This window comes from Lagopus muta, chromosome 3 (genome assembly GCF_023343835.1).
Source record: "Lagopus muta isolate bLagMut1 chromosome 3, bLagMut1 primary, whole genome shotgun sequence".
Taxonomy (NCBI): domain Eukaryota; kingdom Metazoa; phylum Chordata; class Aves; order Galliformes; family Phasianidae; genus Lagopus; species Lagopus muta.
The window spans coordinates 81,125,058-81,140,684 of record NC_064435.1 but is presented as its reverse complement, the minus strand read 5'-3'; the positions used below and the strand labels follow the sequence as shown (position 1 = coordinate 81,140,684).

The 15,627-nt window shown below is 44.0% G+C and overlaps 1 protein-coding gene and 1 long non-coding RNA gene across 4 annotated transcripts in view; one reads left to right on the top strand and one right to left on the bottom strand.

Moving 5' to 3' along the window:
- Nucleotides 1-2,578: 2,578 nt before the first annotated feature.
- LOC125690314 (uncharacterized) lies at nucleotides 2,579-12,249 on the top strand. The gene is made up of 2 exons (XR_007375611.1): nucleotides 2,579-4,216; nucleotides 11,854-12,249. It is a non-coding gene; the product is annotated as an uncharacterized LOC125690314 (long non-coding RNA).
- Nucleotides 10,024-15,627, bottom strand: part of LOC125690309 (uncharacterized) — a 28,573-nt gene continuing 22,969 nt past the window's right edge. The window contains exons 2-3 of one of the 3 annotated variants that reach the window (XM_048938492.1): nucleotides 13,995-14,072; nucleotides 10,024-10,473 (exon numbers count right to left, since the gene is read on the bottom strand). In XM_048938492.1, coding sequence (XP_048794449.1) covers nucleotides 10,460-10,473; nucleotides 13,995-14,072 — 92 coding nt within the window. In that variant the 3' untranslated portion in view covers nucleotides 10,024-10,459. Of the gene's footprint in view, nucleotides 10,474-12,360; nucleotides 14,073-14,907; nucleotides 15,099-15,627 lie in introns of those variants that run through there. The other 2 variants (XM_048938491.1, XM_048938490.1) reach the window with 2 other exon arrangements.

Genomic DNA, 15,627 nt, shown 5'->3' with positions numbered 1-15,627 from the left:
CAGATTATGTGTGCACAAGGTTTTTTAAATGATTATTAAGACAGTATTTAGAATCACAGAAGAGTTGATTCTACTGGAAGGGACCCACGAGGAACATTGAGTCCAACTGCTGGCTCTGCACAGCACCACCAAACTCTATGAGAGCACTGTCCAAACACTCCTTGAACTCCGGCACTTGGGGCCATGCCCACTGCCCTGCGCAGCCTGTTTCATGCCCACCGCCTTTGGTGAAGAACCATTTCCTAACCTCCAGCCTGACCCAGCCCTGAAGTCACCCTATGCTGTTCCCTCGGGTCCTGTCACTGTCACCAGCGAGCAGAGATCAGCACCTCTATTTGAGTGAAACAGTAGAAAGTCAGAAATTTGAATTTAAGTTTCCACTGGAGCCTTCTTGCTTGTGTATGTTATGGTATAGTCTTCAGAACTGTCTGCTTTTCTGCAGGATTCTATTTGGACCAACTGTTCTCCAGCTCATGTCTGAAAGTTCTTTGAATTACTCCATCAGGCCAGACTGAGTAATGTTCCTCTGCAGTGCTGGGGTAACATCACCACCACTGAACAGGCACACACTTCTCCTGTATCCTGACAGCTCTTCATACGGTGCTTGGACCAATCAGCTTCCCAGGTAATGTTCTCAATGTTACACAAAAGTGAGAGGAGACCTTGGCATGTAGGAACTGTCAGCTGAACAATCAAGCGTTCAGAAGCTAATAAAAGGTGGCAAAGTGGAGTCCTAAGTGCTCACTCTGTGGATCAAGCATTTTTCTTCTTTCGGAATGACTCTTCCAGGTCACAAAACATGCTTGCAAGTGTTTGTTGGGCATCAGGGGAGAGTTTACATGCATTTTTCCCTTTTACAGAACCCTTTTGGGGAATTTTCAAGTCGTGAAACAATCCCTCACAGAAAAGAATTTATCTCAAAGAAGTGAATACCTTGAAACAAACCCCCCAAAACATTTCTCGGCTTCTTCCTCTTCTTTCACCATTGTGGCTGCAAGAAACGTTCTTGTCTTGCAGTTGCTTCTCTGCTGGGAGGATAAAAAAAATGTCTTGAGAAACAGGAAATCATCCAGACTTGTCTGCTCAAAGCATTTGCCTTAATTTTTTTCCAGGGTTGTCGCTGCACTGCTGCCACTCCTTCATGGTTCCCATCAGTCAGAAGGAGCACAATGCCACCTGACATCCAAATAAGCTCCGTCTGCAGAACTCAAGGCTGGGTGGTCATACCAGAGCTCCTGGCTTACTCTTTGGCTGGAAGTGCTGGGAATACAAGCTGCTCCCCAGGCAGGAGCCTGCTTCAGGGCAGGGAGGACCTGGAGCACAGGAAGGTGTTCCCCATTCTTGATTCACAGTAGTTGTATGGGAAATGATAATTTCCATGGTCCAGTCCTCCTGAAAAGGAGTAAAATTATAGGGTTTGCATGGGTTGTGGTCATAGTAGCAGACAGTTAATGTATATTTGTTTGCCAGTTCATATGAGTATATGTAAACAAGCCTCTGGAGGTACTCAGAGTGCAAAAAGACAAAAGTCATCAGTGAGGTACAACTCCAGTGTTGTAATGCTTAGTAAGTAGAAAGAAACTTATCACCAAACTGGTTGCCTATCATAGAGTTATAGAATGACTTGGGTTGGAAGGGACTTTAAAGATCAGCTGGTTCCAACCCCCAGCCTTGGGCAGGACGGCTACCCACCAGCTCAGGCTGCCCAGGGCCCAGTCCAACCTGGCCTTGAGCCTCCAGGGATGGGGCACCACAGCTTCTCTGGGCAGCTGTGCCACTGCCTCACCACCCTCTGAGTAAAGAATTTCTTACTCGGGCAAAGACCTCATAGCTGAAGTGTAAGGATTTGTTTGCTGCTGGTTCCTGGATAACAATCAGCCTGCAGAAACACTCCTTGCAGTCCTCTGCTTAAGTGCTTAATGTGTAACTATTTATCCTTTTCATTACTTGGACATGTTGGGTATTCTTCCTTTTCTTTCCTGCATTTCTAGTTTCTCAAGCTGAAGGTAAGAGCACTGGAGATAGCACCTCCTGGGTACAGGGACAGACCAAAGCTGGACCAGGCCATGGGCTTTTGAGTGGGCTGGCTGGGCAGGGATGGTGGCCAGGCTGTAGGGAGCTGAGGCCCTGCCCCCTACAGCATACATGGGGGGGGGCTGAGGGCCCCCAGGGGTGATGTGGGGCTCTAGGCCATAGTGTATAATCAAGATGTTATAATCACAATATAATTGTATAATCAATAGATATCAAGATGCTATAATCACAATAGAATCAAGAGAATTAGGCAAAATAGACAATGATCACAAAAGAGAACAGGTGGAAGAGCTTACCCTTCGGCTGAACTCACCACAGAACACCAAGAGAGGTGATCTCCAGAAGAGATCCTTCCCCTCTGGTAGCCAGCTCTTCAATAGGTCTAGGAGGGATGGAGCCTGGCTCCCCCCCTTCCGGCAGCACAGAATTGCCTTCACCTGTGCTCCTCTGGCTGACTCATGGCTCACCTCAGGTGATCAATCAGAGGTTCAGGCTGTGACTCAGCAGTTCCCATACACCATAGGTGTGAGCAGCAACAGCGAGGCCTGTGGGTGGGCTGTGGGCCTGCGTGCTGCTTGTCAGGATTTCTGCAGGAAGCAACTTCAGGGGTGCAAAGCACTGCCGTTCATCTCAGTGTGTGTTGCATCAGAAACTTGATGATATCACTGTATGCAACATCTCGTCCATCGCTCTTTTTGTTATTATTTGTTATAGCTACCTTTAAAAAGCTCAGCCTTGATTCCAAGGCCACCCTTTATAGCAGGAATACTCTGTAAGTCAGCAACCAAACTCTGAAAAAATAGATGACTGTTTTCTCATTGCTTCCTACAATAATGCTCATTCCTGTCCCAGTCAGCAACCTCCGAATTCCCTTCCCCACACACACACAAATTGTTCAAACTATTTACCAGTCAGCTTTCATCAATGTAATTGCTTTCCTATGGAAATGTTCACACCCTGAAGTGCTGTTCCCAAGTTTTATAGCACACAGAACATTCTCATTTTCCCTGTTGTCAGGTAATTTCTTCTTGCTCTAAGCCCATTCTCATTATAGTTAATACTGTTAGCAATACATACACTGGGGGATTTAGACAAGGGAAACACACCAAGGTAGTACTGTATAGACAGATAGATTTAATAATGGGAATTTGCACTCACATAAAAGATCAGAACAACAGTGAAGATGTGGAGGTTGTTCAGATGCATTTTTTATTGAACTGTACTAATTCAGAATTCCTCGGGGTCTCCCAGGCACTGCTAACATAGCATCTATCCTTACAGTTACAGCTTATAACCCCACATGCACTGGTGAGAGAGAGCTCAAACTTCCATATCACACAGGGGGGCATCAAGAGGTGGCGAGGACAGGATTTTGCAGTGCTTAGTTTTGGCCTAGTGCTAGCAGGCAGATGCCTTGTATCATAGGACAAGTGTTGCTACAAAGGTCTTCTTGCCATTCTTTGCTTGAAAGGCTGCTGTTACAGGAACTTGCTTAGGTTGGGAGGTAGAAGAAAGCTCCTTCACGTCTGAAGATACTCTATATAGTAAAATTCACTTTCTGCTGCCTGGCGAGATTACCTGCATCTCTGAACTGAGGATCTGGCTCATTCCAGCTGTAAAGGGGCCCACTACTGCCAGCAGGACATGGATGAGACCCCAGCCCATGCTGCAGGAGTGCCCTCAGCACCACCTTCTGATATTCAGATTCTCTTCTAACCTTACAATACACATAGCGCTGTGGGGGCCTGCATGCAGCTTTGTAATTTCCATAGGGAGATCAGCTTCATTTAGCATTGTAGTTTAATTTGGAAACAATATGCAAGCAATCTTGACCTCTTGCTTGGCTGTATCACCTTGATACAAGGTGAAACTGGAAATATAAATAGTTACACACAGCAGAAAGCAACTTGGTTATGTAAAATGAAGAAAACACAACACACCACTACCACCCCCAGAAGAACAGTTGTAGCAGAAATGCTAAGTCCAGGCCTGAAAAAGTGATTGAGCACCTGGTGGGAAGGCAGGGCCAACCAGGGGAGCTCAGGTGCAAGCAATGCAGCTGACTGCAAGAGGTGGAGCCAGAATGCGCCTCTTACCAGACCTTATTTAAGGGTTGGCAGTGGAGGTGAGGGTATCTTGCTGGAGATCTCTGCTACCTGAGGATCTTTTGGGCCTTCTGAAGGTAAGCAGTTTTTGGTTTGTTTTTTTTTTTCTTCCTACTTGTTTATATGCCTAATGCTATTGTGTCTAAGTAGATTGGAAGACCTTGCTGTTCTGCTGTCTTGTTATGTTTTCTATTGTGTTGTGACAACCACTGTCTATTATTTTCCCTTGTAGCTATTATGGTTGTGTTGAACAGAATCCATGACTTCTGAATTAATAGATGCTCTTCTCACAGTAGAAGTTTCCACAAATGTATCAAACTTCTCTTTACCTTATGAAAGCTGGGTTCAGAGGTCCTCAGATGACCTTCAGATATATACCTATGGGTGTATGGAGAGGGGGTGCAAGGGAGTGTGTGGATAGCTTAAAAGGAGAGGATGGAGAAATAAGGGAAACACTGTGGTACAAACAGAGGAGATATCCAGGGAATTTAGTTTTTAATCTGCAGTAAGTTATCTCTAGAGTATGAGTGGATGGTGTTCTCCTGTAGTGGTATTACCTGGGTGTAGAATCATGCTTTTCCTTACCAGTTATGCTGCAAGGAATGGTGCTGTCCTGGTTGGCCTTGTTGGAATGAGACTTACTGTGTATGATCAGGAGCCCTTGTACAAGGTGAATGTGTTCTCCTTTGTAGGAATAGACATCCAGCAGCAACAAAACTTACTGTGTTTCACCTTTAAAAATGCTTGGTGAAACTCATGTAAAGGATTTATCTATTTCAGCTTCTATTTCATTTAGTGCCTAGGTATCTTTCACTGCATACTTCCATTCTTTATAGGATGAGGAATGCACACAGGTGCAGGTGCCATGGCCTAGAGGATACTAATAGCTCAGATTGACCTACTACCCCTATTTGGGTTGTCCCCACTCCACCCCTCACTAGACTCTATTTCAGTGCAGCCCAGCTGAAAGAGCCTCTGCTCCTGGGCTGCTCTCTGACCTGCTGGTGAAGACCCGTTACTGTCATCACCTTGTTCTACTCATAGCGAGTTCATCTGTTCTGCTTGTGGTAAGCCTCATCTTTACAAGCACTTGCTGACACTGGTGTGTATGCACCTTTCTGTTATAGAGGAGTACTTCACAGTGATAACTAAAAATGCTGTGCTTAGGAGTTGTTTCATCTAGGGAATATGGATGCTTTATAAACATTGATGTGACATTGATATCTATGAAGCTTTAGTAAGTTATTAGGCTTTAGAGTAAAACAATGAAGTATGTTCACGCCTAGCTTCTAGGAATGAGCAATGTACAGGTTTTGAGGCTGACACTGGGTTGCTGGAAGCTTTCCATGTTTATTTTTTGTTGGGGTGTGACTGTGGAGTCCATGTAACCATACACAGTATTGCCCATCTTCAAGTGCAAGCATGTGACTTCTTTCAGAGTGTGCAGCTTTGATCTCCCTTCTACTTCACCACTACTGAAATGCAGCTGGGAGAATGCTACTACCTTAGGCTTTGGTTGTGAGCTGACTGAGCAATCTCCCCTAGTCCAGGAGATTTAACCCATTTTGTATTGCAGTGCCCAGACCTGCAGTTCACTAGGCTGTAAGAAGGCTTACAGTTAAATCTCTGTGCTTAACAACCTGAGAAATGGTGAAGGAGTGCTAGATGTGGAGGATGGCTGACTAGATATTTGACTGATGAGGCAAGATCTGGCAAATGAGGAGTGTTGGCACATGATAGCAAACAAGAACTTCAGGTTAAGGATATAGTAACAGGTACTATTGCAGTAGGTAATTAATCCATCAAGCTTTGGTTTAAGGGGTTTAAAATGCTTAAATGAAAAACAAGCATTACTTTCTGTAGACCCACAGTGTTAGGTTTCTATGAGGCAAATAATAGGCAGGGAAACACACTGCTTAGTGAGACAAGGGAGTGTTGCAGAGTAGTTACATGGCTGTGATAAGCAGAGAAGATGGCATTATTACTTTAGACAGCTTTGAGATTGCAGCTCTAGATTCAAGGTTCTAGGATGATCAGAGGCTGTGGGGCACTGTGGTACCTCCTGGAAGAGTAGGATTTTCACTGGTACAGTGCTTCAGGTTAATGAGGGAAGCAGGAAGCAATTAGATCTTAATGTGCAGCTTACTAGGCATATCAATGGTAATTCAGTAATAGCTGCAAAGGGAGATATTTATCTTCTGTGCTTTGTATGCAGTTAGATTAGTTCACTCAGAAACCTCCTTTAATCAGCCTGAATAGGGGAAATATCCTGTTTATCTATGGTGATGTTACCATTCTGGCCTGTGGAGCAGACTGATATAATGCTAATCAATGGGACTCCAGGCTGTGAGGCTAGAAATAGCTGAGTGCTGTCATGGCTGGTGCAGGGACTGTGATTACAGATCAGGAACAGAGACACTTGTGAACATGGAATTTTGGGGTAAAAGGAAGTGCATGGAGTATGCATCAGGAAGAAGGGTTATCATGAATAAATAGAACCTGCGTTAAGCTATTTTCACCAAAGAAGCTATTCCTATCTCATCACCTTTCTACCTCTTTGCTACTGCACTTTAACGAGTGGTAAAATCTAATTGCTGCTTTGATTGGGATTCAAGATGCCTCTGCTCTGTGCACAGCTGATGGCTTTCAGGCAGCCAAGCTGTTCCCAAATGAGCCACCTGGAGATCAGTATTAGGACAGAGCTGAGCAGGGCCTGCTGCTGTGCCAGCTGGTGTGATGCTGTTTCCCTCACCATCCTGCAGAACCAGGGGAAGGGCTGGTTTCCTCTCCAGGTCTGCTGCAGTTCTACTCCTTTTGAGTAGGAAAGCTCTGGGAGAAAAGATGCTCTGTGTGATGTGCAGTCCTGATGTTTTTAGGGCTTGGGATAACAGCACCTGCTTGTATGTGGCAGCTGAGGCAATTACCAAACTGCTGGGCTGGGAGGTGGAGAAGATGTCTTTCCTTTGGGCAACAGATGGTAGTCAACTTCATGCAGTAGATATTGAGCATTTCCTGGGAGCCTTTTAGACCAAAAATCAAAGCCCTCATTCCATTCCAACTGCAGATCTGAGCAGTCTTCTGTGATCTACTGCAATTATTACCAATAACAGACTGTCCATGCTCTGTGGAACTCCTTGCTCAGAATGCAGACTTCATAATCTTTACTGTGTTCCTGAATACTCTACTAACTGTATCTAATAACCTAAAAATGAGAATGTAGCTTCTTCCTGGAGACCTAGCTTCCCGTGTATTCATACAGTTCATTATCTGAACTGTTCCATTGTATGTTCAAACTTTTCATGGATATCCCTGTTTTTCTCCCTCCTCTTCTGATGCTTTGTCACTAAGTGACAACTTATGCAACAAAACAGGAAGGAGTGAAGGGTAAAAGCCCTGTGAACTAAAATCTGTAGAACTACCTTGCCTTTCCTTAAAGAAGGATTGGGGAGGGAGAGCTATTTTGATTTCGAGGGTGAATCTGATGCTGAGAAAGCCTGGTGCTACAACTTCCTGCCCTCCAAGGTTCCTTGGTACCCCCTGAAGCTTAGACTTGCAGCCTGCTGAAACATGACTGTAGACCTTAGGCTGAATTTTATTTCAAAAATTTCTGTGCATGCACCTCAATATGCAAACACAAAATTTGTGTTAGTACTGTTTTTTGAAGGTAATATTGCAGGAGTGGTTTTCTAAAGCCTAGTGAGAGGTAAAGTACAGGTCTTCATCGCTTAGCATAGTAATATTGTTGCTAGAACATGCATTTTTAAAAGGCAAGCCTGCAAGCAAGTCTCAAACCAGTGATGCTAACATAAGAAATTTAATACAGTATACTCAATAGTAAAGATTTTTCTTGCTGCTTTTACATGGAGAGCTTCTTCTTGCAAGTAAGTATACTGGTATAAAGCTTACGAATAATACCTGATGCCCTATTTATATCCTACTGCCAGCGTGATATTTCTGTTTCGCACAGGGGAGAACCAAGGTCTTCTCTGTATCTTATCTTGTCCCAGCTCTGTAAATGAAGCCTCTGAACTTGCTCAGGCTAATGGCCTGCTTCCAGACCTCCCAGCCCTGGTCAGGGCAGCTGCTGCTGTTGGCAGTGGTTACAAGGAGGGAGGAAGCTGTGTGCCTTTCCTCAGGAGGATATTTTCATCCCTTCCTAGAATGAGAGAGACCAATGGGGAGCATTTAAGCAAGTAGGTGAAGGTCATGCATGGGAAATGTAGAGTACACAGCTGCCCTGCCTCCTTGTCTAACAGCAGAGCTATGAGGAAGTCCCTCCTCTCTGTCTTTCTATCCAAAAACACACCTCATGTTTAGTCCTTGTGAGTCTGGAGCTTCATTACTGTAACATATTATGAATCCAATTTGAGGACTAGTGAGGTGAACGAAGCAGTCTCCTTCCCCTAGCCTGTCCCCAGAATTAGGGAGAGGGAGGCTGGGAGTGAGGAAGGCTGGCAGGTCATGGCTGGGCTCAGTCCTTCAGTGATCAGGGCAAGTTGGGTGATGGTGGCTGGGGTACATCCAGGAGTCCAGCTAGTCAGATGAGTCCATGGGGGATGAGAAGGACCACGGCTGGGAAGTTGACTTCTGGATCTGGGCTGGTGAGGAGTAAGTTTGGGCTCAAGGTCACCTACGTAGCTTGGGCAGGGACCAAGGGAAGGGTCAATGCCTCTCCCAAGGGAAAGAGGAGTGGAGGCCCACAGCAAGCCTTCTCCCAGCTCTGTTTCCAGCAACCAGATCCAAGGTCACACAGCTGCATGCTGTCAATGCTGCCTTGAGCAACAGCTGTGAAATCCCAGGGAGGGGCAGAGGCTGTATGGTTAAACAAAGATCAAAGTCCACTAGAAATTACTGGGGTCATCTAACAGCCCATGTGGACAAGGCTACTGCAAAGGAACTAATTAGTTTTCTGCTTGCTGCAGAGGAGGAAGCTGGGGAAATTCCTAATGTCCTTTTCAGTAGGAGTTCAGCAAACAATCAGCCTGAATTTTGAAGTAATAGTGAAACAGGCAGAGCTACAAATAAACAAAATGAAAACTAATGGATATCCAGGCCTGGTGGTATTCATCCAGGTGTTCTGGAGGTGCTGTGGGATAGGGATGGAGTTGCTGAATTTGAGATGTATGATAACAGATGAAATTTAATGCTGGTAAATCTAAGTTCTGGTGAAGGCCTCACATAAAAATTGGGCTCTGATTTAATTACTGCCATTTAAGTGTGACACTGGGTTTATAATAACTATAACCATTTATTGCTCAGTACTAATGAAAAATACAGTGGCTAAAAGAAAAGCCAGTATGTAGCCTATAGGTTCATCCTCCTCTCCACAGCTCTATTTCCTCCATGTTAAGATGTGTTGCAGCAGTGGGAGGAGAAAGATTTTTGTCTCACTGAGCAGACTGAGTTTTCCATCCCTGGAAAAGGGCTGCGTGGATGATATGATACAGATGTACAAAATAATGAGTGATGTAGGAGGGCTGAATGAGTAGAGAGATTATTTCTTCTAGCAAGAGTACAGAGGGCCATGAAGTGGCACTAGCAGACTAGTTCACTATGAACAGAGGTGGTTGTTCATGTGGAGTGGGTGCTGCCTGCAGGAGGATGGTGCTGGTGCAAGAAGCTGACGTGGTTTGGAAGGGACCCTGGAAAAGTACTTGGAGAAGATTTGCCTTGAGTTTTACCCTCTAGACAAACTTCAGCAGGCTCAAGGAGTCCCTTGAAGCTGGGGAATTGCTGGTGGGAGGCATTAGGGTGGAATGGTCTCCCAAATGGTATTTACTCTTGCCATTTACAGGCGCTGCTGCAGGTTGGAAACTAAAGTAGGAAGACTAAGATCTGCTCAGATGACTCTTCCTCTTTCCTTATGGTTTTATACAGGTGCATGCCTTTATTTTTTTTCTTCTGAAGGCAATTCAAGTTATCATTCTTAAAAACATGATTAAAAATTGATGGGATTCTGTCCTGGATTGTCTTATGCTTCCAGGAAAATTCAGTGCTGAGTCACCTGATTCACCAAATGTTCAAGAAAGCTCCAACACTGTACAAGTGCGAGTCTTCTATGTAGTCTGAGCCTAACTCACGTGTTTTGAGTCCAGCTAGGAAGGTGAGCAGCCTGGCAGCCAACCCTCTAGCATCAGGAAACTGTGACTTTATCCATTTCTGCATAATCCTCAAGCCATTTGGAATGCTTCTGTGGAGATGCTGTCATACTCCTTGTGTAAAACCTTCTTAAAATGTTTGTTCTTCTGCATCCTTCTGCTTCTGTATTTTGAGGAAATTTGCTGAAAGTGGTTTCCATGGTTACAAGGACACGGTTGCTCTCAGAATGAGAAATCTGCAGAGAGCAAATTCACAAATCAACACATATGGAGCAAGGAAAATGTGCTTTGTATCCAAAATGGCCATTCCACTCTAGGTAAAAGCCACTGTGAAATGAGGAAAAAATTGACATTCTCAGCCCTCTTGTCTTGCTGTGAAATGTAGTGCTCTTTTATTGCTGTGTCTTTACAGATTGCTGGAAGCACTGTTATTTCTGTAGTGGTTTGAGTGTTAAAGGGTAGGGAACAGCCTATGTTGCAAAATATGCTATTAAACCAAGTTGTGTGGTTCCCTTATGAAAGGAAGAAAAGTGCTTTCTCTTTCACTTAGGATTATGCTTCCACTTTATCTGGAGGAAAGGACTAAACTCAACTGCAAAATCCAGAGTTTTGAGAGGGATGCAATGGTTTCTTCCTTGCCATTACAGTCCTTGGTAGCACTGGCAGGTACTTTGGGCTCTCTGGCCAGCTCAGGACCGTGCTTGATTTGTTGAGCCCATAAGGAGAGTTGGCAGTGTTTACAGGAGGTAGTACAGGGCATGTTTTAAACCCTTTTTTTATGATGCATGTTACCTGGTTGCTATAAGCCTGAAGCAGACCTTGGTCCTTTGGTAGTAACTAAAGAACTTATCACTTCTCCTAACAAAACTTTAGGGAGCCCGTACTATAAAAGCAGAGGGGAAGTTAGCCTTTTAGAAAAGGTCATTGCAGAGTGTCTGCATGCATTTGTAGCCTGGCCAGCATAACTAAGTTACCCAAATCACTCTTTACTAAAAAGAAAACAAACTGTGCTGCTCATTGTCAATCAGGTAATATTGATTAATGTTCTGCGAGTCCTGACTGTAGTGAAAAGGAGAAGAGCAGATTACAGGTAAACTTAATACTTTTCTCCTCATCTGTGATGTTCAACTGTAGCTTTGTCTTCAATGCAGGACTGAGCAGACACCAATATCTCCAAGGTGAGTGTAGCTGCATCTCACGGATGCTGGTAAAAACACTCAGACTGACTGATATTCCAGGCAAGGCTATCAGAGGATTTATGCAATGTATTTTATTTTCATTAATTTCTTAAAGTTTCCTTATCTGGCTACTGTTAAATGTGAGCTTTTTGGCTAAACATACTCTAAAACCTCCCAATTAATTTTAAGTGTAGATTTTTCAACTACTTATGAAGCCCAAATTGCAGATGCCTTTTTGTTTGCGATTTCTACAGCTCTGCAGTACTTAAGAAAATGAAATGAGTTTTTGATGGAAAGAGCAGCTAGCCATTTAGGGGAGCTTACCAAGCAGTAAAACACTGCAAATGGCAATAACCATTCAGTTCCTAAAGCAGCATGTTTTGTGACTTTCATATTCTAATGAAGTGATTAACGTGAATTCCTCGCTATTTATTGCAGGTGGCGGCTTAGCACCACAGGATATCCATATTCTGTAGTGTGCTCTTGTGAAGTTGCCGCTGCTGAGGACTTAAGCGACTGCTGGCTGTGATGGACGGGTTTCTGCTGGGCATGTGGCTGAGTGCAGCTTGTGTTGCTTGGCCACCGTGGCCTCCTGAAGTTGTGAGGGTCTTCCAGCAGAGCAGTAGTTGACTGACAGGGAGAGCTTTTGACAGATGTTTATTGGTGACCTGATAGGTCAGCTAGTGGTCCACAAATGCTTCTGCAAAGGAAAGCAGTGTTTGTGGTTGGTTCCTTTTCACCAGCCTACTCTGTTGTGAGAGGAGCCTCTGCCAGCTGTGTTAAGTGAGATGACTAATATCTGCCACATACTCATTAAACACTGTATTTTTGATACATCATCTCTCTGCCAACTTAGTACTAATTAGGATCCATAATGAGTGTTATTTGCCTCTTAATTAATATGAGCAGAGTAGAAACTTCAGTAAAACCTAAGCAACTAAGGAGCTCACATCAGCCTTTACAAAAGCAGCTTAGAGACAGGAAAGCAATTGCATTGGACTAAAATGATGTGCCAATAGCAATGTGCTGGCTACTTCTGAAAACTGGGGCATGGGCCTGGCTGGCATTAGTGTCTTTTGGTCATCTCAGGGAGAAGCTGCACAACATGGTGATGATGAATTCCTTCTGTTATTTGTTACTCCTGACAGTTGGCCTTCTGCACGATGTTACTACACTTTGAGTACGAGGATAGTTATAATTCATTTGGAAGTTGGCCGCTCATGCGTCAGAAGGTCAAGGTAATCTTGCAGAAGGTTTCTATGATGTCTGCAGCTGCGTGTTAAATCCATTGCATCAATTCCTCAAGGCTATCTTGCTGTGACCTGATATGCACTGAAATTATATGAAAAAAGCAAAACAAACAAAAAAAAACACAACAACACCCCTGCTTTACAGATAGTATCTGTCAAAATGCATACAAGACTGAGTGGAAGGGAAAATGAAAATATGGAAAATCAGCACTAGGGCACGTGCTGTTTTTTCAGAGCATAAAGCTGCATTCTCGCCTTCATCATCACTTCTGGAGCACCGCTCTCTTGGGTTAGTCTGTCTAAAGTTGATACATAGAGAAACATGATGGGAAACAGCTGGAGAAAAAGAATCTGTTCTCAGGACTTTCTCAGTTGCTGATCAAATCCTGCACTTTTTCCTCCTTCACTGAGGCCAAGTCTCTTTGGACAATGGACAAGCAAAGAGATGATCTGAGGGTCTGACAATTTGCTATCTTGAAGGAACACTGTGTTTTCCAGCTGACCTAGCCTGAAAGACCTGGCCTTTTATCCTCTAGCACAAGAAACATGCTAGTTTAAAACTACTGTGGATGTACTTATTCTTACAGCTCTTTTCTAGAACTTGCCTTTTTTTATATATACTGTGTATCTGTAAAAACTAAAAATTGACAAGTCAAAAGATCAAAGCCATTTTTAAAAATAAGGCCTTATTTCTAACTGAACCACTTCAAAAACCACAGCTCCAAAAGCTGCAGATTTGGGTGTATGGAGGCATTTCTGCAGCTTAAAAATAGGGAAATGTTTACAGGACGAGTTCAGCCTCTTTCCAACTGCAGCATGTAAATGTGCAGTCAAAAGCATAGGGGCTCTTGGATGGAGGCCAAGGTCTTGATTCAGTTCACAGTAAAGCAAATGGGAATATGCACATTCAATTGGGAGCTTTAGGTATGACCCTTGACCCACGATGCAAAATATATTAATGGAGCCATTTCCAGTTGCAGAGCTTGCCTCTGACTCTGTCTATGCAGCAGCTGCCTTCTAATGTTCACAAGCTAGCAGCAGTGCCCTTCTGGGGGAAGGGGAGCTTCTAAAGTAACTTCTAGTACTTGAAGAACTTGAGTTCTGTGTCCATGAAGTCCATAGGGAGAAAAGGGGGAGACCTTGGAGAACGGCCTGCTAAAGGCATGTGTCAGGCACAGACTTGAGGAACTGCTATGAGATTGTGAGGAAAATGTGCTCAGTTAAAGCCATTATGTTAACTCAGAGCTGCAGTGTATAGTACAGATTGCAGCTCAGCAGCTGCGTAACTGAAGATTTTACTTTTCTAGAGCTAAATTTGTCCAGACTTACCTATTGCAGCCCATTCTGGATCTTCCTTTCTGATGAACATCCTCCACCTTGGTTTGAGCTGGGAAGAATTCATGCATTCTGGAAAGAGGGGATTTCCACTGTGTGATTTAGATTTTCCCCTTAACTTGGAGCCAGTGAAAGGAAGACTGGGTCTGAGTGCTGCTCAGGAAAATCTAGCTTTTGTGGGAAGGTGCTGGAGCAAATCTGAGCATATCTCATGCTGACCTGAGCATAAGGAGAATCCCAAAGGTATTTCTTCCTGCTGGGTTCAATTAACATGCATGCCCAAAGAAGGGCAATGAGTCTGTGGAGGGCCTGCAGCCTTATGAGGAGTAGTTGAGGCAACTGGAACTGTTTGTTCCTGAGCTGCCTCCTCTCCAGAAGACTTCATTGCTCTCTACAATCACCTGGATGGAGGTTGTGGTGGGGTGGGTGTCAGCCTCTTCTCCCAGTGATAGGATGAGTGGTAACGTTCTGAAGTTATACTAGGGCAGGTTCAGGTTAGATGTTAGGAAAACATTCTCAGAGGGAGTGGTGAGCACAGATTGCCCAGGGAAGTGGTAGAGTCACCATTCCTGGAGGTGTTAAAGAAATATGTGGTTGTGGCACTGAGGGACATGGTTGGTGGGTATGGTGGGGATGGGTTAATGATTGGACTAGATGATCTTAGAGGTAGTTTCCAACCTTACTGATTCTATGCTTGGTGAGGGTCTAGCAGGCTTCAGAACAGCAAACATATCCATGTAAGTAGAGCTGGGAACAAATTAATCAGAAGTCAGACCAGTGGAGCTATTCCCATCTGCCTTTTGTGGGTATTATAGACAAAAGGTAGCAACTGAGTTGCTTGTAGAGCTATTCCAACCTGCGCTGGGGGGGAGGGGGGGGGGGAGCTTTTGCTGCTGTAATCCAGAAGTCCTTTTGGTAATAAGGATGGCTGATTCTTCAATTAGTTAGGCTTCCCATCAGATTTAGTGTTTCCATTTAGAAATAAGTGCCAGAAAGAAACCAATATGCTGTATTTCAAATGCAAAGGATGTATCTCTTCAAAGAAAGTGTAGCTACAGTTCTGATTTGATCTTCCAGCTTTAGCTGAGAGTATGTTCCCTAGAAAATAGGTCACAGCAAGAAAGGCAGTTTTAAGTTGAAAGGGAAAAAAAGATGAGCTGCAGTGACTCGAGAGACAAGGCTTTGGTGTTCAGTAGATGAATGATACTGACAAGCAGCTTGCTCTCAGTTGAGTGTAAATATTAATACCTTTCACATTGTCAGATGCTGCCTTTCGCTAAGAACTACTAAATAACAGTATTGCAACCTACATTTCTGAGCTCAGAGGGCTATGTGGCAGAGAAAGATGTAAATGGTCACACTTCATCTCTCTTGAATGAGGGATTCCAAATATCATTTATGATCTGTGTGAAAGTGACAGACATTGCTTTTCAGTGGCTTGCTAAACACATACAAAACAAATGCCACTATTACTGCCTTGCTGCAAGTGTCCATTTACTCTGTGGCTGTGTTTTCTATCCTGGCATGTCCCTCAGAGCTGTGTTTCTGTACTTGCTCTGTGAGACAGCCAGGATTCTTGCTTGAATCCTTTTTCTTCTGGCTGTAGCACCAGTAATGATATCACACC